The sequence below is a fragment of the Cetorhinus maximus genome, chromosome 2 (genome assembly GCF_964194155.1).
Source record: "Cetorhinus maximus chromosome 2, sCetMax3.hap1.1, whole genome shotgun sequence".
Taxonomy (NCBI): domain Eukaryota; kingdom Metazoa; phylum Chordata; class Chondrichthyes; order Lamniformes; family Cetorhinidae; genus Cetorhinus; species Cetorhinus maximus.
The window spans coordinates 181,180,248-181,204,922 of NC_135880.1; the positions used below are offsets into that span (position 1 = coordinate 181,180,248).

General features: G+C 42.4%; 1 protein-coding gene across 3 annotated transcripts; it reads right to left on the reverse strand.

The window, feature by feature from the left end:
* Positions 1-1,985: 1,985 nt before the first annotated feature.
* On the reverse strand, positions 1,986-14,472 carry klf4 (Kruppel like factor 4). Of its 3 annotated transcripts, XM_078530167.1 has the most exons (7): positions 14,319-14,472; positions 13,076-13,177; positions 12,801-12,981; positions 6,018-6,141; positions 4,772-5,549; positions 4,519-4,677; positions 1,986-2,519 (listed from the first exon to the last, which is right to left on the reverse strand). In XM_078530167.1, exons 4-7 carry the CDS (start codon positions 6,117-6,119, stop codon positions 2,344-2,346), a joined length of 1,215 nt encoding a protein of 404 aa, XP_078386293.1. In that variant the 5' UTR covers positions 6,120-6,141; positions 12,801-12,981; positions 13,076-13,177; positions 14,319-14,472; the 3' UTR covers positions 1,986-2,343. The 3 variants fall into 3 exon arrangements, with proteins under 3 accessions (XP_078386293.1, XP_078386284.1, XP_078386303.1); XM_078530158.1 differs by lacking the exons at positions 12,801-12,981; positions 13,076-13,177; positions 14,319-14,472 and adding an exon at positions 6,349-6,800; XM_078530177.1 differs by lacking the exons at positions 6,018-6,141; positions 12,801-12,981; positions 13,076-13,177; positions 14,319-14,472 and adding an exon at positions 6,349-6,616.
* Positions 14,473-24,675: the final 10,203 nt, after the last annotated feature.

A 24,675-nucleotide genomic window follows, 5' to 3' on the forward strand; every position in this document is an offset into this window, starting at 1 on the left:
CAGATGTCTAAGGCCAGCAGGGGAATTCTCCCTGGCACCCTGACCAATATTTATCCCTCAACCAACATCATAGAAACAGGTTATCTGGTCATTACCACATCGGTGTTTGCAGAAGCTGCCCGTCTTCCAACATTACAACGGTGGCTACAATTCAAAAATATATTTAATTAACTTTGAAGTGTTTTGAAATACCATGGGGTTGTGAAAGGCGCTATAGAAAGGCAAGTTTAAAAAATCTCATGTGTTCAGTATAAGTTAGTAATGGACCAGGGCACTAAAGCCATTTGATAAATCATTACAGCAAAGTTTGCCCTCTTCATTGAGGGAACTTTACTGTCTATATTGGCCTACAATATATACCATAAGGCATAGGAGCAGAAATTAGGCCATTCAGCCCATCGAGTCTGCTCTGCCATTCAATCATGGCTGATAAGTTTCTCAACCCCATTCTCCCGCCTTCTCCCCGTAACCTTTGATCTCCTTACCAATCAAGAACCTATCTATCTCAGTCTTAAATACACTCAATGACCTGGCCTCCACAGCCTTCTGTGGCAATGAATTCCATAGCTTCACCACTCTCTGGCTAAAGAAGTTTCTCCTCATCTCTGTTCTAAAAGGTCTTCCCTTTACTCTGAGGCTGTGCCCTTGGGTCCTAGTCTCTCCTACTAATGGAAACATCTTCCCCACGTCCACTCTATCCAGGCCTTTCAGTATTCTGTAAGTTTCAATCAGATCCCCCTCATCCTTCTAAACTCCATCGAGTATAGACCCAGAGTCCTCAAATGTTCCTCATATGTTAAGCCTTTCAAATATATAGATTTCTGATATTTTAAACTGGCATTTGTTTTCCAAGATAATTCGTCCTAGCATGACTGACAGTGATATAGACAATTGACTCTGGCTCGCAACACATGTTTAGACCAGGTTGTTATCAAGATTTATTTCACTGAATAAATGATCGATTTAATCTTGACCACAGTTCTTACTTTTGAGCCTCTGTGGAGTAATTTTGCTGCGTCACAGATGCAAAAGTGGCCACATAATTTGGTTTAAAAGCATAATACTGCAGATGCTGGAAATCTGAAACAAAAAAAAAACAGAAAATGCTGGAAAAACTGGGCAGGTTAGTGGAGAGAGAAACAAGAGTTAACATTTGGAGTTCGTACGAGGAAGAGTCATACAGACTCGATTTCTCTCTCCACAGAAGCTGCCAAGCCTGCCGAGTTTTTCCAGCATTTTCTGTTTTTGTTTCACATAATTTGGGAATGAACTTGACACTCAAACACACCCTTAAGTTTAACAATAGGGCATTTTGGGTTCCGAGATCTGGTGAACCCACTCCAGGAGCAAGCACTGAGTTTGCATGTAACAGCTCCCGGTCTCAGGCTGTTAGAGAAGGGGAGTACATTAATGAAACTTTAATTACTGTCGTACTCTCCACTGAACAGACCCAAACTTCCAATTGCCTAAGCCACTCCTTTAAAAAGGAGGAATCGCGAGTCGCTGCGTCTTGTACGTGACCTCCCCACGTCCGACTGAGAACAAAATAATGCAGGCTTCAACCATCAGTCAAGATATAGAAATTTTAAGTTTTATTACTTTTTTCTTTTTCCAAAAACACTATATGCAAAATTCAAACGGCAGAAAAAATGTTACTCCTTATTTACAAATGTACAAAATTGTCACATAAAATGTAAATTAGATAAAAATATTATGTAGAGTATAATATAGAAATGTAATTTGTTCTGTTTTGATGTATAGAATAGAATACAATGACTAACAGTTATTGCACAGAGACCACAGAATGATATTTAGCGACATAAACGAGAAACCTTTACCTGACCTTTGGTAATACCATGAACCTGACGTTATTTGTAAATTTCCTTATCCAGTGGCAGGGTTCTGTTGCATAGTTTTCCTTTCAGTTTTTGTACCTCTGATAGAAAGTCACCGAGCACCATCACATCACGGCTTCTTTTCTTTAAAAAAAAAACATGTATGTACCTGAACTCCCCGTTTAAAAAGGAAAAATTAAGTTGTCTGCATTGAAAGTGAGATCCTCTCGCAAGTTTGTGACGGCTGCAAGTCACCTACAACTGCCTGTTTCCAGTCTCCTTTCCAAGTTCCAGTCTTTTCTGTGGGCCACCGACCACGCAAGGTTTAGTGGGGCGAAACTTTCAATCCACGGCTCCAACGAAGAGATTCCACTTTCAGACGTATTATTCACTTATAGACATACTGGAGTAAGTCAGAGTCCTCCACGTGACCCCAGGATACAGTACATAAGGCAGTAAATCTTTCTATTTACAGGCTGGAGAAGTAGAGCAGGTTCTCGCTGCCAAGTTACAGGTGCCTTTTCATGTGCAGGGCCAAGTGATCCGATCTGGAAAAGGCTCGGTCACATTTGTGACACTGAAAGGGACGATGTCCCGTGTGCTTTCTGTAGTGTCGAGTCAACTCATCAGAGCGAGCAAATTTCCAACCGCAGCCCTCCCAGTCGCAGTGATAAGGCTTCTCACCTGAAACACAGAGACACACCTCCCTGGGTCAGAGCTGTCTGCTTGGAGCGACCGACGCGGAGAGACACACACACACCCAAAGGGAGGAGCACACACACAGACGACAACACGGAGAGGATAACACGGAGAGAGGGAGAGAAACAGAGACACACAGAGACAACACGCACACACACAAACAGAGGATAACCAAGAAAGAGAGAGGCATACACCACACAGAGACACACAGACACCACACGGACACAGACACCACACAGACACACAACACGCAGAGCACAACACAGAGGACCCGTTAATGCCTTCTGCACAGACACCTCGGTTGGCACCTCCTTGATCTGTCCAACATCTACAATCTAATCTATTGTGCATCAACAGAGAATGCAGCACAAAAAAGGTTTTCAAACCCAAGGTCCGAATGAGATCATGAGAAATAGGGGCAGGGGTAGGCCATTCGGCCCCTCGAGCCTGTTCCACCATTCAATAAAGTAATGGCTGATCTGATTGCAGCCTCAACTCCACTTTTCTCTCTGCCCCCACCCTCCCTTGTAGATCAAAAATCAAAAATCTGTATCTTGGTCTTAAATATATTCAGTAACCCAATACCTCTGCTCTCTGGGGGAGAGAATTCAACTAACCATCCTCTGAGAGCAAAAATTCCTCATCATCTCCATCTTAAATGGGTGACCCCTTATTTATTAAATTATGCCCTATAGTTCTAGATTCTCATGGTGGAAACATCCTCTCAGCATCTGCCCTGTCCAACCGCCTCAGAATCTTATATGTTTCAATAAGATCACTTCTCATAATCCTAAACTCCAATGAGCATAGGCCCAACCTGCTCAACCTCTCCTCATAAGAAGAGATCAGAGGCAAGGGATCCTGCAGCGAGTTACTCACGTCCTGACTCCCCAAAGCCTGTCCACCATCTACAAGGCACAAGTCAGGAGTTTGATGGAATACTCTCCACTTGCCTGGATGAGTACAGCTCCTACAACACTCAAGAAGCTTGACACCATCCAGAACAAATCAGCCCACCTGGAACTCCCCTCCAAGCCACTCACCATCTTGACTTGGAAATATATCACCGTTCCTTCACAGTCACTGTGTCAAAATCCTGGAACTCCCTCCCTAACAGCACTGTGGGTATACCTACACCACATGGACTGCAGCAGTTCAAGAAGGCAGTTCACCCCTACCTTCTCAGGGGCAATTAGGGATGGGCAATAAATGCTGACCCAGCCAGCGATGCCCACATCCCGTGAATGAATTTTAAAAAAACCCTTAATCCCAGGGATCAGCTTGGTGAACTTTTTTTCTGAATTGCTTCCAATGGAAGTATACCTTCCTTAAATTATGAGACCAAAGCAGTTCACAGTGATATAGGATTGGTCTCACTCAATGTTGGCTAAGATACTTAGCCCTTGTACTGAGCTTTCGAGCCCCGGGGGTATTGAATGGGTAACACCTCACACTTTATGGAGGTGAAGTCAAACCACGTGCACGGGAGATGGGGGATGGAGTGGGGGAGGGGACAGATTTTTTTTTGGAGATCACAGTTTGGGGTTAATAGCTTTCCTTCAACTGGGAAAGAGTCAGTCAGCCATCGGCTCCGATGGGAAATAGCGGGCATCTTTTTTTATTGACAGACCCATCAGTACGGGAACCTTGTGGGTATGACAGAAAGGACATGCACTGCACCATGTACAGGGGGCAGTTTACACAGGAACAAACGAGAGGAGCAACAGTGCACCTTTTAACTCTCAAACCGAAAGCCAAAGGCGGGCCCCCGATTGCAACATGGACATTTTCACCTCTACTTCACATGGCAACAACATTTGCAAGTGACAAAAGGGAAGAAAAAAAACTGGATTTATTTTAAACTAAAGGAAAGTTTGCAGTCTAACTATCTTACTTAACAATCTGAGCTGACGATAGCACAGGCAGGAAACTCATAGCTACAGCAAGACTGGACAAACAAACCAGGGAGAGAGGAATGAATTACCTGTGTGTGTCCTAAGATGTGCCTTGAGGTGAGAGCTCTTGGTGTACGTCTTCCCACAACCCGCATAGTCACACGTGTGAGTCGCTACCCGCTTCCTGGGCCACGATCTGCGACCTCTCCTTGGCTTCTCCTCTTGTGTGAACGCCGAGGGGATGAGCTCTAAGGGTGAAGAGTGGGGGGGGGTCAGTCAGCAATGCTCCTTCAACCGAGTGCCGAAAGTGTAAGGGATCTTCAAAAATAAGATAAGACTGACCTTGGTACTGGATGGGCGGCTGCTCCTGGAAGTGCGGGAAGCTAGCTGGAGGCGGGAAGCTTTGCTGGATTGGCACGCCTGGCGCTGCTGGGGGAGTCAGGATCTGAGAGGAGGAGCGGCACTGCCGGCTGAGCATGTCCTCCGAGGCGAGGGGCGAGCTAACCCTGCCGGAGAAGGTGTGCTGGCCTGGCCTAACTCTGCAGGCTGCTCTCGGGCTGCTCCCCAGCACCTGAACGCCGCTCGCACGTCCGTCCAGTGTCCTTGCGGCGGAGGACGAGGGGCCGACACTCAGCGGCTCCTGCTTGATCTTCCGACAGCCCTGCTGAAGGTGGCTTTGGTGATGGGTCAAAGGCGCATCCATGCCCGGGGGGTGCTTCGTGACGCTGGCGGGCTGGCTGTAATCCCCCGCGTCCGCCGCTGTCCTGAGCACGAACCTGCCGTGTAAACTGCTGAGGTGACAGTAACTGGGGTCCAAATCCGGTCTCAGGAGCTCAGCCACAAAACTCCCGCCGGTGGGCGAGCCCTGGCTGATATCCGTGATACTGTAGCTGGCCGGCGGGTCTCTCTGGTACATGTCCCCGCCACTCTCCGGACTGTTGGGCAGGGGACAGTTAAAGTTATTGGCAGTGCTGGCCATCGACTCCGAGTTCATCGTGTTGGACAAGATAAAATCTAAATCTAAGAGTTCGCTCAGCTCCTCATCCTCCCTCCTAAATCCCACATTCTGACCCTCGTGTTCGGCGCTTCTCCGAAAATTTGTCATTTCTTCCCTCCACCTCTGCAACAGAGATCATTTTAGTTTCACTGCTTGGTTCCATCTTTTTAAAAAAAACGCGTAAGCAACCAGTCGTTAACATCAAACAGGCAATATTACTCGCAAATCCTCGAGCGAAATGCATAATAATAACACGGCTCGGGATAAAAAAAAATAAGCCTTCTTTCATTAAATCACTTTACAACACAAATATTCGGCATTGCAATTTATAAATTCTATACATTGGTGTATACATTAAACATAACGCATAAAAAAACCATGTCCTTTCAGCCAGTGCCCATAACCACTCAAAAGCCCAAACTTCAAAAAGGGGCCACAATGTCCATGCACCGAATGGACAGAATTGAAATCTGCCCCCATCATTTGTATAGCGCTTGATTTAAAACACTCTGAACGCCAATGAAGTTTTTAGGGCTTGAATGGAGCGACTCTGAAGTCAGGGGAGCTTTAACTTCCTGGGCTTGTACTTACATTGCACGCGGTGTGTTGCCCTGCGGATCTGTCCACGTTCTTCTCATTGGAACCGGTGGCGAATGTGTTGATGGGGGGGAGGACGGTCCCGGTCAGAGCCATGTCAAACTCACTCTGCGGCCGCCTGCACGGAGCGAAAGCACAACAGTCACATCAGCTGGACTCTTCCCCCCTACCACCCCCACCCCAACCCCAACCCCACTTTCTCAGCTCCCCTTTATTTCATCCCCTTAGACCAGAGAGCGTCTCCTCAATGTCCCGCCGGGGCACACCTATTTTTTCCCAAAACAAAAATTTTTAAAAAATAACAAACTCCCAGTGAGAAACCTACCTCATTAAGAATGAGTCGACCAATTAGAAAATCTGCGTACAGGAAGCACCTGCACTGGGAACGGCCGGAGCATGAAGTGCGATGTGTGTTACTCCTGGAGCCGGCTGGCCCTATATTTAGCCCGGGTATATATATATATATATATAGGGAGCAGATAGCAGGAGTGGCAGTTGGCTGGGGACTGGCAGTGTGGACGCTTTTCTTTGCCTTCACGGAGAGACAAGGCTGCACATTGACTCCAGGGGACGGCAGGCGCTGCTGTCGATGCTGTTCTGCTGGCGGTAGAGTGGCTGGTTCCTTTTGGTGATTCTGTTATTGTTGCTGGTTTCTGGAGGAGCTGCTGCTGCTGCTCCGCACACGGCAGGTCCCTGGAGCAGGTAGTGAGGGAAGGGAGACTGGGTGGGTGGCTGAGTGAGTGAGTGAGCGTGTGTGTCAGGGCCAGCCTGCACCGCCCTGCCTTATGAAATCTCCAAGGACCCGCCCCCTGGCCCGCCGTTGCCGTGGCAGCGCAGCAACAAAAATAACCAAGTTTCAGAGTGGCGGGAGGGAGGAGGGCGCGGATTGGGCGGGGGCAACACCCCCTTTGACGTCACAATGGCCTCGCGTCACCGTGACGCGGAGCCGGAAGCTGAGCTTGTAACTATTTGGGAGCAAAACAGTGGCAACAGGAGGCGATTGGCCATTGTGTGTGTGTGTGTGTATGTGTCTCTCTCTCTTGTCTATTTACCCGGCTCGACAGCCAGAAGCTTTAGTAGCAACAAGTTTGTTTAGGATAAATAACAGAAAGTCCAGCCCGTCATTTTTTTTCAAAAGGAGCTGCTTTCTGCGAACACCGAAACTCGCATCTGCTTGTATTTTTGTTTGGCACGAAACTTTTAAATCTTGTCACAGTTTCCCCCACCCCTCTCTCTTTCTCTCTCTGGGTGAGTGTTTGCGCTGCTGGAGTTGCAGATGCGTTTTCTCAAGGGTTGTATTTAGAAATCCTTGCTTTTTCTTTTTCTTTACATTTTATTTTATTGCTTCACGGACTTGTTAACTTGACAATAAGCCCAACTCCCACGCTGAGCGGGACCGTGCGACAAGACTTTCAAAGGTCTGCGGGCCAAGCGCTCAATTATTCTCATTCTGTTTGTACCTTCCTGAATGTAGATGCTGAAAAAACCAAAACAATTGGGCAAGATTGGGCTGAATCTGCACTATTGACACTCCCATTAAATTGATGTTACATGCACTGTGCATGTATTTCTGTCACAGTTCAGCTTCTTTTGATGTTAATTTCTTAATGAGATATTTCAGTGCCATATTACAACTTACAGAGCTATGGGGGGAACGGGCAGGGGGGGTGGGATTAATTGGATAGCTTTTTCACAGAGCCTGCACATGTCCGATTGACCAAATGGCCTCTTTCTGTGCGGTGAAATTCTATGAATGCCACCTAATTCATTCAAGAGGATGCCAGCTTTAGTATTAGCTGGGGGAGGGGAGTGGGGAGGGTGAATTAGTAACTGCTCCCAAGAACAAGAACCTCCCACTTTCCCTTTGAGGTTTCCGGGATCAATGGCAATTGTTAACTCTCAGACACCCTTCTGTTTGTGGATGAAAGAAAACCGCACTGACGTCAAGCGCATTAGATTTAACCAAGTTCAGCGTCGGATTGCTAACTCTTTGCACTTGCGACAATATTTTAAACCCTTGTGCCTTCATTGTGGGAACTTCCTTATCCTCGATGCCAAGCCTTGCTGCCCAGGGCAAAGCGGCAGAACCGGGAACCCCTGGCAAAGTGCCAGGCGTGACGCACCTCCGTCACTCTTTCATTCCGGATTGCGCTCCCGGCCCTCGGATAGCACCAAAATAGCTTTGATCGAAAACCTGAGGATTATTACTATTGCGAGCGCTGACATCGCTCCATAGAAAGGGGCGTAAAAACGCCGAATTATCGCCAGGCAATAGCAAAACAATATTGGTTCAGTTCAGAAACTGTGCCCGACTTTATTTCACTAGTATAACCGGGAGGTTCTTAAACGAAACTAACCCTGCTGTCTGTGATCCGCAATTATAAGTAACCCCGATGCTTCCAAAGCCTACTTCTGACAGTTTTTTTACACCCGACTTCTATCTTTCCACAAAATGTTTGCACATTTTTTTTCTATTTTAAAAAAAAATCTAACTTTTAAAATCTTGGCTTTTTTTTTAAAATTGCAGTTTTCATTGGGACACAAGGCATTTCGGCATTATTCTTTTCCACATGCACCCATCCTTTTTCATACCTCTCGCTGTGTTGAATGCAGGGTAGAGTTAGTACAATCCAGCGATTATTTGTGCGCTCGCTGTTGCCTTGAACAAACAGCATTGTGAATTCCAGGGTCCCAAATCTACCTCAGCCAGGTAACAGCCACTGAACTATCCGACACTGTAGGCACAGTAGTTGTACTGCCCCTGTTGGCACTTCCTTTACTGGAGTATACATTTCGAAATCTTTGTCCAGCTAAAAGTTATACTGACCTTTTTTTTAAAAAAGAGGCTGTGAATGTATGGTGTATATAGGTTATTATACACTAGTTATATCTTTAGCCATTGCTTGAACTGCATTTCATAAATTAATAAGAGCATATTCAACAGAGATTAAAAAATGCATTTTAAAAGCCTCCAAAAGTCACTTGCTTATCACTCATATTTTGTCAGTAGATAGAAAATCTGGACCCTTTAACTACTCACAACTGAAAGACAGGGAGATAAGGCAGGAAGATAGGACAGAGAGAGAGACATACACACATGCAGCTTCTTTCCTCATCCTAATTTGAATTCTTTTTGAAAATGCATTGATTTTAAAAGCAAACAACAAGCTCTCAATATCCCTAATTATCACCCATGACCCATTAAGAGTTAGAAAATGTAAGTATTCAAATTACTGATACTTGAGTAACAGAAAGGGACATAAACAGAAAAACAGATGGAATGAAACAGGCAGAAACTGAGATATGGAAATACATTTCCAATAATCAATCGTAAATACCAACTTTACTGTTAGCAGGGATCTTTTGGACTGTCCCTAACCATTGCTGTTGCATCTGGTCAGACAGATGCCCACCTCTGATTGTCAGTTAGAATCCAACAGTGAACCAATCCCCATACTCTACTGTATTGACGAACCTGAGACAGGACAAAGGGACAGGTAATGTCAAATCAAACAGCTCCAAAAATATTTTAAATTAATGATTTAGTTTGTGTTACCCAGATGCTAAAAATCAACGGCCCTGTGCCTTTTCCTGCATGGCATGATCACCCCACTATAAAATAATGTATCCTCAAACTCAGCATGAACACTGTATGAAAGATTGCTACATTGTATTTTAAGATACAACAGCATTTAGGAACAGTATAAAGATAGGGACTGTGTAGGTTTCTTTAGCTGTTGTGTGATGTGTTATTTAGGTGTGAAGTTTTCAATTAAGGATGTCTCTAGTTTCAATGCCAAAATGCTCCTCCAACTAATCTCCTTCAGTAAATAGTTCATCTTATGGGAGTTTCCTTCAATCCAACTGCAGTACGGGCACAGCATAGGAGGTCAACAGGAGTCCTGAGTGAAAAGACTAGTTCGCCAACATTTGTACACTCCTAGTCCTCAGCCAATGTAAGGGAAATGCAGATAGTCCTCTGCATTCAATGACAGGCCCTGATTAAGGGTTGGCTTTTGGCAACTTTGTATGTACTAATATGTGAAATTTCTTTATGGAGATATATTGATGCTTAAAGAAATACTTGCATTTATATAGCAACTTTTTACAACCTTAGGACGTCCAGACGTGTTCTTCAGCCAACACTTTTGAAGTGTTGTTACTGTTGTATTGTAGGGAAATACAGCAGCCAAGTTTTGCACAGCAAGCTCCCACAAAAAGAAATGTAACAATGATCAGATGATCTTTTTTCAGTGAAGTTAGTTGAGGGATAAGTATTGAGCAGGACACCAGGGAGAATTCCCCAGCTCTTCTTAAAAATAGTACCAAATGCTCTTTTAGATCCTGTGCAAGTGTCAGCCTAGATTGTTCAAATAGCTGGAGTAGGACTTGAACCCATAACCTTCTAGCACAAATGTAAGAGCGCAACTCACTAAGCCATGGCTGACAATGCCTAGCAGTCCAGCCCAAGCAACTTAATCCATATTTCCTTTTTGTTACTTTGCCCTGTTTGAATTTTATTAGTGTGTAGCCTTACAAAGGACTGTTAGTGGATAAACCCTGAAAAAGAACTCCACAACCTATTAGTATCCACAACTTATATCTGACCAAGGTTCCATGGTGGGTCTCAAGGTGCCAAAGACATTCAGGTGACAGTCGCAAATATATGCAAGGTGGTCATTGCCCGAAGATAACATTGGAAGCTGGTCGCACATTCCAAATTGCATATTTTGTTGTTAGTTGTAATTTTTTTTAAAAATTGCTTTTGATTATAACAGCAATCTGTTTGCACCACTGGTAACAACACAAGACAAAGAACGGCATACGCCAAGATGATCCAACTGCAGAAATTAGGTGTCTCTTATTTAGGTAAATATCTAATTGTGGATTTGTATTTTAATCCCAGGTTGGTGGTTTTGTGCGACTGATGTGATTAATAAATAGTGAGATTTAAACTGTCACTCCCACAATGGGGCTTTCAGAGGGGACTGCTGTCAATATCAAAAAAGAGGTGGTAACAAATAAATTTGAGTCTAAAAAATGTTTAATTCCTTTATCCTGGTTTGCAATAAATTCCAGGTCCTACAGGCAGAAAAATAATTGTAGTAACTCATCATGCAATCCAGAGTCCTTGTTACTGTAGGAATACACTCATTCTGTTTAGGCCATGTGCAATAAGATATTAAAATATTATTTTTAGTTAATTATCTGCATCTTGGTGGCAATTATTTTGTTCCAAGTCTTGTTTGAAAGAAATAAAACCTAGTACTGAACATCAAGTCACCAATGTGGTTGCCAAGAAGCAACTGCTTCACTTACCACTTTTTATTTTTTAAAAGATAATTGCAAATTGATTTTAATTAAAAACTGATACATAATGGAATATTTCTAAAGAGAACTCAACAGGAAGCTTTGAGTGGTGATGTCTTTCTTTCAATGCTGAGTTTTACTACAACTAGTCTACTTGCTATAACTATAAACAGAATCTTCAATAAAACTACAACCAGAGTACTTGATACCTTATAAATTAGGTAACACTTGAGAAAAAAGAAAACAACATCTCAGTTAAGGAATTTATTTTCCAATTGCAGCAGGGGACTTGCCAACCAATCATCACTCTTTTCTCCTGAGGTATAGATTGTTGTGATAGTTTGAAATTTGACATTCTTGCATTTGTCTTGATGAGTGCAAGATGAAAAACTTTGGCAACATGTCTCTCTTTTCAGCAGTATTCAAGTTCTGTACTACCAAGCGACTGTTTGTAAATTTCAAGAAGCTATTATACAATAAGTAGTACTATAATAAGTAGTACTATTATTTAGGGTGTATTGTGTAGCAATAAGAGCAGCCCCTTTGACCAGGTGTCAGTCCCATGATCTGTGGGTGGACCCACATCTCTGGTCTCCACTACTGCACACAACTCTCACCTGTGCTCCGATTAGTCACTTGCCCACTATGGTGGCCCAACTCTGGCAAACTGCGCCGGAGCCCAGGCTAAACTAGGCAGAGGGTAGCTCCAGGGTGGATGTCACTGTGTGATGGGGACACACCCATCTCCCTTTCTGGGGCATCAAGTCTACTGCTGTGAACAACAACAACTTGCATTTATACAGCATCTTTAACATATTTAAACATCCCAAAACACTTCACAGGAGCATTATTTAAAAAAATTGTCACTAAGCCACATATAGAGACATTAAGACAGGTAACCAAAAGCTTTGGTCAAAGATGGTAGGTTTGAAGGAGGAAAGAGAGATAGAGAGACAGGGAGCTTAAGGGAGGGAGTTCCAGAGCTTAGGGCCCAGACAGTTGAAAGTATGGCTGCCAATGGCAGAGTGATTAAAATCAGGACTGAACAGAGGCCAGATTTGGAGGATGCAGATATTTTGGAGGGTTGTGAAGCAGGAGGACATTACAGAGATGGAGGGAGGGGTGGCAATGGATGCTTGGGGTAGTGTCAAGACTGTGGAGGGATTTGAAATTAAAGGATGAGAACTTTAAGATTGAGGCATTGCTCAGCTGGGACCAAATGTAGGTCAGTGAGCACAGGGGCGATGGGTGAATGGGACTTGGTGTGAGTTAGCAGAAATGCAGGGCCACACAAAGCGCAGTTAGGATGGTAACTACGGTGTACACACACACACACACACATGTGCATTCCTTCATTCCTTCATCAATTTGTGGCTTTACACAGGTTACATTTTCCAGCTCCTGCTTCTTATGCAGCAATAAACTATAATTAAAATCCATTGAAATCAAACAGAAAATCAGACTCACAGGGAGAAAGGGCCAGTTTTTCCTTGTGGTGTTCCAATCACTGATATAGCAGAGAGTTTGCCCTGTCACAGCTGGTGAGATTGTCTGATGGTATACAGAGAAGAGTTACCCTCCTCTCCGCCACACATTGAAGCTGATAAAAAATATCTGTTGCAATATTTCTGATGTTGTTGAAATGGATCTATAAAAACACAACATGAAAGGGTAACAGGTGCAAAGCCTAACAATTAAATATTCTTTGTTAATTCTGCCGATTCTTCAATAAACATAAATACCTGTCAAGTGATTACACTCAGTGCTTCTCCTTGTGAATAGGATCATTTCAGCTCTGGTCCCAATTAAAAGAACAAAAATCGTTGTTCAGGTCACTTCTTTTCCTGTAGTGAAACAGCGAGTAAAAGTATATATCATCCACGTTAGGCAGTGGATGTATTCCAGGCAATAATATCAGTATGAAACAGGCCAGATTTTAAAATTGTAAGAACATGTTTAACAATTAAACTCGCACATGGATACAGATAAACACACTCAAATGTATGCACATACTGTATACACGCTCATTCACAAAGACGGTAGATACGCTTTAAGAGGGAGCTAGGAATAGAGGTTATGTTGATAGAATGAGACCAAGAGGGACGGGAGGAGGCTCATGTGGAAAATAAACGCCAGCACAGACCAGTTGGGCCGAATAGCCTCTTTCTGTGCTTTGATAACCTAAGCAACTCTGTGCAATATACAAACACACGTTGATATACACATAGGTCAATATCTACCAAAAGAAATATATACACACAGCCCCTCACATAGTGAGTTCCACATATGTAACAGTTACTCAGGTACACAAGGCTGATGTGCCCAAGAAAATTTCTGTATGGGATAATGTTCACATCTAAACGCAGTTTTGAAAAGGTGCATTCTACATTTCATGTTATAGCCCATCATTTAAATTAGCAGAAAAATTAACTGTGTATTGGAATGCATAACACACCCAACAGAAATGAACTGTCGGACAAGAGGCATTCCTCACTCAGACATTCTTATTCAACTTTCTTTCTGAAAGCATTCTGTAATGTTTAAAAAAAAAACATCTTTCTCAGGGTGTTTGAGAACATAGTGAGCATTGACTGAATCTGAAATCCACTTTCAAAGCCGGTGATACATAACTATGTAGGAGTGTGCGTGTCTAAGAGAGTTTCAAGTACTAATAAACCCAGCTATCGCTCCCCCCTGAAATGCAGCCTGAGACAAAGGCTTGAGAATCGTGCTGCAAACCGTTAAATTTGTTACAAATCCTGCAGCAATGCGATTTTAATGACAGACACACACACACACACACGTGTACTCAGACACACACGGACACGCAAACATAGACAGACAGACACACAAACACTGGTTGTCACGGCTGAGCCCTCTCACTCCTGCAAGACTGACCACTCTCTCTCTCCCCGTCCCTCCTCTCTCTCTGGTCTGGGATTCCGTCGCACCACTCTTTAAATATCGCAGTTATTTTTAACTTACTACGTAATTCTCAACGCCGACATCCCACAACACAACTTTGTTTCCTCTAGTCGAGAGAGGGGAAATGGAAATACTGTCTGTCTTCCTGATCACATGCCGCTGAAGTCAGTGAAGAGAAAAAAAAAATACACAACTTCTTTTAAGAACTTTTGCCCATTATAAAACCCCCGAACCACGGCGTCTGGCGCTGGCGTACGTTTCAGGAACCGTGCCAAACTAAACAGAGAGGATAAATACAGAGTCCCCGTCCTGATTGGTGGCGTTGGGATGTTGCGGAAATGATTCGGTCCCGACAGAGAATCAGCTGACCACATGGGCTGATGTAACGAGCTGATCCAGGATTAGAAACCCATAAAAAAAAACCCCGAAAGTTGGGAACCCGAAGCTGATACCGGACTCCGGGTGTGGCGAGAGGCACTAGATTCGATCTGGCTTCAGCCGCGGCTGAATTTGGATCAGAAAGCACTTAACATATCTCTCTCACCACCCCCACCCCCCCCAACCAATCTGTTCCCCCCTCCTCTCCAACCAGTTTCTTATTAAAGAATAAAAGGGGCATTTTAAACTGTTATTGTGGCTCTTCTGGGCTAAGGTGTGGCCACATCAATCTTAAGTGGCATTAACAAATTGCAGGAAATCTTCTTAGAGAATACACCCCCCTCTCCCCTCACAAAACAGTTTTATATCATTTCGAAGAATCATCTTTCACTCCAATGCTCTGAAGACTATTTCAAAAAATACTCGGGAACACACACGCACACAATAAACAGTCAATTGTATTTTACAATGTCCCTTAATCCACGCGATTCAACCCCATTCTGTTAAACCTCCCAGTCCTGATTTTAATCCTTTCCAACGAACATTTTCCCATCTGCACCCTGTGGATTTCCGACGCTGTTAACTGGCAAAGTGGGAGTTGGACATTTTCATTCATTCCCGGTTCTCTTAATCAGAGGTTTGTATTTAGTTTGGGTTCGATATTGGATTACACTCAATGGAACGTGTTCTTCTTGTGAATGTGAACAGTCCACAGCTCCACCTTTTCAATGTTTTACCATTGCCGACACTCAGCCGAGCAAGACTGGGGGAGAATAGATAGAAAGAAACCGGAGGATGAACAGAAACAGATTTTAAAGCCATCGGCAAAAAAGCAAAACTCCAGAGAATGACATGAGGGGGAATGAAGCATTTTTACACAGTGAGTGGTCAGGATTTGGAGTGCACTGTCTTGATAGGGTGGTGGATACAGACTGAATAGTGATCTTCGAAACGGAATTAGGTAAATACTTGAATAAGATAAACATTGCAGGGATGTAGGGAAGGAGCGGGGGAATGGGACTAACTAACTAACAGAACTGCGACACACTCCGTGGGCCGAATGGCCTCCTGCGCCGTATTGATCCCAAATTCTTTCAAGCCTGTTGTTGCCTGGAAAGAAAGCGTTTTACTATTTGGAATAGCCGCGTGTCTGCAGACCTAGGGCACAGCCCGCCCAGATAGAATCAGATTAAACACATTTTGGAAAGTTAGACACACACATGCTTTCACCGGCACATGTTCCTTACACGTTATTTTGGAACGAGATGCCATGGTGCCTGTATTCCCGTATTGCCAGGATATATTTGCCACATGAACCTGTGTGGATCCTGCATTGCAGTCGAGACAACATCATGCGAACAGCGTCCCTTCCAACGGGGAATCTAGCTTTAATATTTCAATATCTGATTGATATCTGATTTAGTGCGCTCCACGAAGCGAAGGGAAGAGACATGACACCTGCAACAGCCTGTCTGAGGACAATTTCCAGTGATATCCTGAAACAGACATGAAAACAGGGGGGAAAAAAAAGGTCATCCGCCTTAAAACCAATTCACCAAAGGTTAGGATAAATAAATTGGTGGATCAAAGAGAGAACCCAGTGCTGCACGGGACTTAGCCCAGGTACACTGACCAACCGCCCTCGTTATCACATCTTTATTCGTTCATGGGATGCATGTCACTGACAAGGCCGGCATGTGTTGCCTATCCCTCACTGCCCCTGAGAAGATGTTACATATTTCCGGTAAAACACAGCCGTTACATAGTAGGAAGTCGTTTAACATTTAACTCGTTTGTCGCACCAGGAGAAGAAGCGGAGAAGACACGAATCCAAGTTAGACTGCCCTTAAAATAAGCGATTAAAATCCAGCCACGCTCTCGGCTGTGGGAGGGTGAACCATGGGTGTGCTACTTTAGGCGATAAATAATGTCGGGGGGGGGAATATTTTGTTAGAGGATAATTCCTCATATCACAACTTCATGTTGTTGATCATGTAACAAGATCATTGCTAGGAAGTGTGAAAAAAGTAATGTTCAGAGGTTTAGATATTTGAAGAATTACAGTTGACTCCTGTCAGAGCACCTCGATCCCATTTTGCTGTTGAAATAACCACTTTGAACCCAATCCAGTGTGTTAAGGACCCCGAACCCTCCCGGGGAGACCTCCTGGGTGAGCAGATGGGTGGAGAACCTCGACAGCAAATCAGACCAAATCAGTATCCGAATAGATGGCATTTTTTTTAAACAACCCGAAACAGCAATTTTAACCGCTACACGGGATGTTTTTTGAATGAATGAAATCGCTCGGGAAACAGGAGGTTGCAAAAGGCAAAAAAAAAATCCTTCGAAAGAAAATGATTTGACGATTTGTGAGTTATTGATGGAGAACTGGAGGTCGCATTAATCAGTGTCAGTTTAAAGGCGGAGGAAATGGTTTCGAACTCCCCACCCGCCAGCCCATTTGATTGAAATAAAAGTTAAAGTGATCTCTTTTATTGAAACAAGTATCAAATCCTAAAAAAAAAACATTGTTTTACTGCAGTTAGTCAGAGCTCGTGAGTTGGTGCGAGGAGGAGGTTTATTTCTGATCTGTCACGGTTCAGGGAGGGACAAGTAACTTCCCAAAAGTGTACAAAAGCACCAAGTTCCACAGAATTAGAAGAAGCAACGAAATCTTAAAAAAACCCTCTTCAAGGATCAAAACTCCATCACATAACCGCGTCCAAGAGCCAACGCTGAATTTCAGATAAAATGAATTCACTGCCTCCCACCGTATTTATTGAGCGCGGGAGGTTTAGGGTCTATTTCAAGTGCTAATTTTGAATGCTCTCTTCGTTCCAGTTTCCAGTAAGGCAGCGTTTTCCTTTGTCAGTATATATGGGTAAAGTTGAGTGGAACTGGAAGAGCAAAGGAGTGTTTATTATGAGTGGTACCAGCATAACGCATTTAGTGAAGAATTCACTCCGATCCTTTCATTCTCTAATTAACAGTTTAAATCCAGGTTAACATGGATCGTCTGAGTCTCACGATGATAGATTTATCCTTTGCAATTTGCCACTTGTCACTGGGTGGTAACCTGAAGTTTATTTATGTTATCCATTAGCATCTTACTTTAAAAGCAATGTAAATCAAAGTTCAGTTCAATGCACAAAATATTCAACAAAACATAAGGATACTAAAATATTGATTAAAGCTTTAATCATCGAACTCTTTCAGCTGACTCTCACTGAATTCTCTATCCTTCGTCTTTAATGCTACTACATATACAGCATATGGTTCCGGCCCACTATCCAGGGAGGACCTTGCAGTCCTGCTTTATCTGGAGCTTTTACTTATTTCATTCTTAATCGTTGCTTCAGATTCCGAATGTACCGTGTTTGGTAACATTCTATTTTTTAATTTAAGAGTGTTAAGCCTAAGCGAGATAAGACCCGATCCCGAGGTTTGACTGGTGCTCATAAAGACTTTGAGCTTCACTCCTTGGACTTCTCTGTTTCCCTCCTTAGGGCATCACACAGCAACTCACTAACAGTTACTATTATTAATACACGTTCCCTCAGATATTTCATACTTCAACATTTCACCAACTTTAACACAGTTGAGAGATGAAAAGTGAAGATTTTATTTGTACAGATTATACAATAAATACGGACATCGATTCGTTTAAAAATCCGCTACGTTAAATGCAAATAGCTGTTTACAAAATAGATTCCAAACGGTCTTTGGCGGAGCTCAGCCTCTCTCTTGGTGTTTAAAATGATGGTTAGACGAAAACCTTTAAAAACCTTTGATTCTATGGCGACATTTTGGCACATTGCATCAAAGCTTTATACCTTGTCCATGGAGCGTGGAGACATGAGGAGGCTGATGTCTGCCAATTCCTGCTTGCTGGGTTTCCTGTCTCAGTCATCATTTAAGGGAAGTCGTAAACAGCAACTATTCTTACAGAGAACGGAAGCAGTTAAAGGACAATCCCTCTGTGCTGCTCCAAAGAACTGCCTAACAGGCAGTAACAGTCTTGGCTCTGTGGCTACCTTCTTGTACAGAGGTTTTGGGGAATGACAAGAGGAATTATTTCTATAACAATACAATAGAAACAGGATGATAAAAATGTATGGATGACTAATTATTTTCTAATGAATGATAATCTTTTATTAAATATGAAAGAACTTGCAATCTTGTTATATGTTTAAACAGTAGAGTTCTCTGACGGGGTGGATGGCCTATTCCTGCTCTTGTTTTTTTTATGTTTTTCTCATACTGTGGAGTGAGTGATGTATTTTTGAGGGCATAAAAATGATTTTGTATAATTTCTTACTGTTAATAATATTTTCTGATAATCCCGAACACACACAACTTATATATAATTTATATATCATATCATCTTCCAAAAGTATCACCTACCACTCAGCATAACATGTATGAAGAGCCGTTCAAATTTGGAAGTAGGTGTGTAAGAACCAGAAGTGATACAGAGAAGAGGCTGACCAGAGGAAAGAACTTAAGTGACCATAATAATTTCCATCATTGGCTTTCTCCCCTCTACCAAGTAACTGAGATGTTCTTCTATGTCAAAATGCAGGTGCTTGAGCACAACATTTAGGTTGACACTCGAGTGGGTTATAGAAGGAGTGCTGCCCTGTCAGAGCGGCATCTTTCAGAGATGACATTGAACCAAATCTCCATCTCCCCTTTCAGGTGGACATAAAAGATCCCATGGCACTTTTTCAAAGAAGAGTGGAGTTATCCCTAATGTCCTGGCCAATGGTCCGCAAAGAGCCCATTGGTCACATTGGCACTTTGTAATTTTCACTTTCAATATTTACAATTTCAACAACAAATGAACTTCTATTTCAGTTACATTAAAATTTAAGTGGCATAGGGATGCTGATGAATGGAGTTTTGTGCAAGCAAGCATGCACTGAGATCTGTTTTTCCAGGCTAAAGTGCAATGCACAGCCAACAGTATAACTTGGGTCTGCTGGCCCAATGGTTGCTCTAAGTAAACACTGGTTTCAAAATAATGACTATAGCATAGGGGCCACAAAGATATTGCATATGCTCAGATGCCTCTTTTGACAGGCTGACAAAACTGACCGGCAATTAAACTGCTGGAATACAAAATGGTAGAAATTATGCTTCAGTTGCTTAGAACTCTGTTGGACCCTATCCTGGGGCAATGTGTAAGTTCTGTGAAGTGCACCTCAGGAAAGAAATACTGGCCTCAGAGGGGTGCAACCCAGATTCACCAAAATGGTAGAGTGTTAAATTATGAGGACAGGTTGCATAAATTTGACTTTTATTCCCTTCAGTATGGAAGATTAAAGTCAAACTAACGGAGGTGTTAAATGATTAAAGGATTTTATAGGGTAAATAGAGAGAAACTGTTTCCACTGGTGGTGGTGGGGGGTGGGGGGGGGGGGGGGGGGCGGTTGGAGGGGGAGTCCAGAACAAAGGGGCAGAACCTTAAAATTAGAACAGGGCTGTTCAGCGATGATGCAGGAAGCATTTTATCACACAAAGGGTAATGGAAATCTGGAACTCTCTCCCCCGAGAATACTGTTGAGGCAATGGCAGAACAGTTTGAGAGGCTGAAAGGCCTTTCCTAAGTCATTAAGTATGATATAGTTTGTGTTTTATTTAGTTACATTCAAGTTCAGCAAGGCAGTGAATCCTCAGAAATTGCGCCCAACGGATTTGAAATATATTAAATATTTGGGAAAGACAGCTTGATTATAATTTTATTTTGCATTATAGGTCTCTGTCTGCCAGACGACAGCATGAATACTGTTTGCGAGTGAACCTGTGATTTATTGTCAGTCAACAGTTTCTTTTTGACGTTTTTAGAAGAAGCGGGTTGTGCATAGTTATATTTTGCTAAGCCTTAATTAAAGAGATGGGATCTCTTTTGCTGACCTAGACAGACTGTAAGGCAGTTTTTCTCTTTTTTTTTTAAAAATAGCTAAACCGTTTGAAAGAAAAGTATAAATAGTTTGGAGAAGACTGAATGTAGAAAGCTGGCTTTGGATCGAGAAATCTTGTAACGACTAGCCTGACTCCCTTAGATGTTGGTTTGTGAAATTCATCAAATGGAGCCGATTCACTTTTGAAGAAAGCTGCACTGAAGATTTGGGATCAGCTGGAACATGTTAATGGAAAATGCTGCAAGTTTTGTTTTATCAGCTTTAAAGGTAGAGGTTAAAAACAAGTGGATGCTTTCAAAGGCTCAATCACATAAATGTAATCTTAATTATTGTCATCAATTAGAAAAGATAAAAAATATCTTAAAAGAAATAGAGCCCTGCATTATATACTGCCTTTCATGACCACCAGACATCCCAAAGCACTTAACAGCCAATGAAGTAAGTTTTGAAGTGTAGCCATTGTTGCTATGTGGACAACGTGGCAGCCAATTTATGTACAGCAAGCTCCCATAAACATCAATTGAAAATTAACAGATAATCTGCTTTTCTTTGTGATGTTGAATGAGGGATAAATATTGGCCTGGATACCAGGGACAACTCTTCTCTCTTCTGTGAAATAGTGTCATGGGATCTTTTATGTCCACCTGAGAGGTCAGACAGGCCCTCGGTTTAAAATCCAAAAGACAGCACATGTCTGACAGTGCAGCACTCTCTCAGTACTGCATTGGATCGGCAGTCTTGATTTTTGTGCTCAAGTCCTGGAGTGGGGTTTGAGCACACAGCCTTTAGGCTCAGAGATGAGAAGCTACTGACTAAGCTAACAAGAATGTATAAATGCTTCACAACAATGATCTTTTACTAAGCTTTTGGAAAAATTGCCTTTATTTAGTGGGTTAGTTTTTACACAGTTCTTTCTGCGCTCCAAGACCAAGCACATTTTATAAAATATTCAAGCTTTAATTGAAGTACATAATCTATGTGAATGAGGATTGGCAGTTCTGATTTTCATAAAGTATCTGATTTGCCATAACATGTGACAGAATTTGTTGAATGTGCTCTTCATTTTTTTAAGGCTGATGTTTCAGAAAACCACATGATGAAACTCACCTCAGCAGCTCCGTGATGTTCAAACAAGTATGCAGATTAGACTGTCAAAAAAAAACATACATTTTGAAATTTAAACATTGCTGGTTTGTTTTTGAATGTGTACACTCTCATTCCCAGGAAGATGGAGACTTAAATATTTAGCAGCCTTTCCTGTTGCACTTCCACGCATTTCAGACAGAAAGCTAACTTTTATAAGAACATAGGAAATAGGAGCAGGAGTAAACCATTGGGCCCCTCGAGCCTCCTCTGCCATTCAAAACAATCGTGGCTGATTTTCTGCTTCAACTCCACTTTCTTGCTCATTCCCCATATCCCTTTACTCCCTGAGAGATCAAAAAACAGTCTATTTGTCTGTCCAATTTGTTATATGCTCCCCTTTTCCCTTCCTCAAATCTCCACATTATGGGGGTAATTTTCACCTGCTTGAGTGGGTGACCCCGCTGAATAGATAATAAAATCTAATCATAGGAGGAGGCCATTTGGCCCATCATGTCTGTACCGGCTCTTCGAATAGTCCCACTCCCCTCTACTTTCCTCATAGCTGGGCAAATTGCTCTGCTTCAAGTATTTATCCAATTCCCTAGTCATTATTAAATCAGCTTCCACTGCCCTTTTAGACAGTACATTCCAGATCTCAACAACTCACTGCAGAAAAACCCTTTTTCCCATCTCTCTGGTTCTTTTGCCAATTACCTTAACTCTGTGTCTTTTGGTTACTGACCTTCCTGTTAGCGATATAGTTTCTCCTTATTTACTCTATCAAAGCCCTTTGTTTTTGAACACCTCTATCAAATCTTCCATTAAGCTTCTCTGCTGTAAGGATAAAAACCTCACATTTTCCAGTCCCGCCACACATCACCTACTTGTTATAGAATCTGCCTGATTTTCTACCTACTGAAATCAATGGAAACTAAAATCAGGTGGGTGTTGTCGAGGGTGGATAATCCAACTGTGCCGGTTTACTACCCAATGTGTAAGTGACAATTACCCTCAAATGCCCTTTTCTAGGCGAGACAATCAGTTGGATCTCTGAGCTCCTCCAATTCTGGCCTCTTGCCCATCTCTGATTTCCATTGCTCTGCCATTAGCTGCCTAGGTCCTAAACTCTGCAATTCTCTCCGTAAACCTCTCCACCTCTCTCTGCTCCTTTAAGATGCTACTTGAAACCTACCTCTTTGACCAAGCATTCGGTCAATTGCCCTAACAGCCCCTTATGCAACTCGGCCTGAAATTTTGTCTGATACCCTACCCACAAAGCACTTTTGGACTTTTTTTTTTGCGTTAAAGGCAGTGGTGTAGACTGTTTAACCAAAAACCAATATGACAGAATATCAACACAACCTGAACCTGCAAACAGAAACTCTGAGTAGAATTCACCTGGTGGACAGTATCCTTGCATCCACTTCCTTTGGAAGAAAATAAAAATAAATATGATGCCAAATAAATTAAAGCAAATGGACATGAGTTGTTCTAATTCTGAGGAAGTGGAGACATAAATGGGTTCCAGGACCAGAGGTAAATCATGGTGTCTCATCACAACAAAACAGAAAGAAACATGCACATGGGATTTTACAAGCAAAGATGGATTCGAGTGACATTACTGATCAACATTGATGAAACAAGATCAGTTTAGATTGAGCAGCTGCTTCTAGAGCAAGAATAGTGCAAGAAAATGATGAGTTAAAGGTAATGAAAGGGAAAACTAAAGAATTTAGTTCAATCCGGTTTTGCATTTCTGACACTGGGACCAAGAAATATTGTTCAATCTCATCACATGGTGAACATCATTTCTCATTGACTAAGATAAGTCTATATTTCCTCTGGATTGTAACCAAGTCTATTGGAGGAAATCCTGAACAGATATGACAGGATCCACATTCCTCAATCTCAGTAATGACAGAGCAGGGAATAGCTGGACATTTGTTCATGGTGATGTGGCACCCAATCAGAACAGATGACAAGATTTTTTTCAGATTTAGAAAAAACATCTTTGCTTCTTTCAGGTAAGAACAGAGCAAATAAAATATTAAGAAAATGGCCTTTGCTCATTACCTTAATCATTGTGGTGCCTGTTTTTGGCACAAACTGTTGGCAGGAGTTTATAAGCTGTTTCTTAGTGTGATAATAATAGATCAGGAAATGTCATCAGCCATCTCTATAGTCAGGTACTCAGTTAACCTCAGGACACTTTGAAAGAGCATACTGAATTGGTGCAGGAAAGGCAAATATTTCAACCAGATGTGGAAGGGGTGCATTTCAGTGTGGTCACAGACCATAAACTATTATAGCAGCTTTACAATAAAGAACCCAAAGTGGCTGATACTCCTGCTAGGAAGGGGCTGATTTTGAAGTTCAGTACAAGGAAAGGAAAGTTTAATTTAGAGCCAGATGCCCCATTACACAGACCGAGCCAAGCACGCAACGAGGAGGCGAATAAAACGAGGAACACATTCGCTTTTAAATATAACATACAAATCCAGTTAGATGGATAGTGAGCATTGAAAACACAAAGAAGTGTATAAGCCTAAATATAAAGTGTTCCTAACATTGTGCTACATGCCTTTACTTAGCGTGAGAAAGGCAATTGAGAAATGAAATTACAGTATGCAAGACAAGATTGCTTGGATTTTATCAAATTATATACTGACGAAAGGAATATATTTTAGCCAGGCAGATGGATTTAATGGACACAAAAGTACAAGACTTTAAAAGAAACATAATTAGTAGTTGTGCCTCTATTGGAGGCAGACCTTTCTGAGAAATGCACGGGTCATATTTTGGTGGACAGATGGGTTTCAAAGAAAACGCAATTTAGGAACTTTTTGCTAAAGTAGCACCACAGAATATGTCACAACTACAAAATTATAAAGGCAAGCCGTGTGCTAGTTAAGCACTCTGACGTAATTGAAACTTTTATAAAGTTATGTGTTGTTAACCCTGTAAGTGTAACAATTGGATTCAATGAAACTACGAGGTGTAATTCTCACAAACTATCTTGCTCAAAAAAG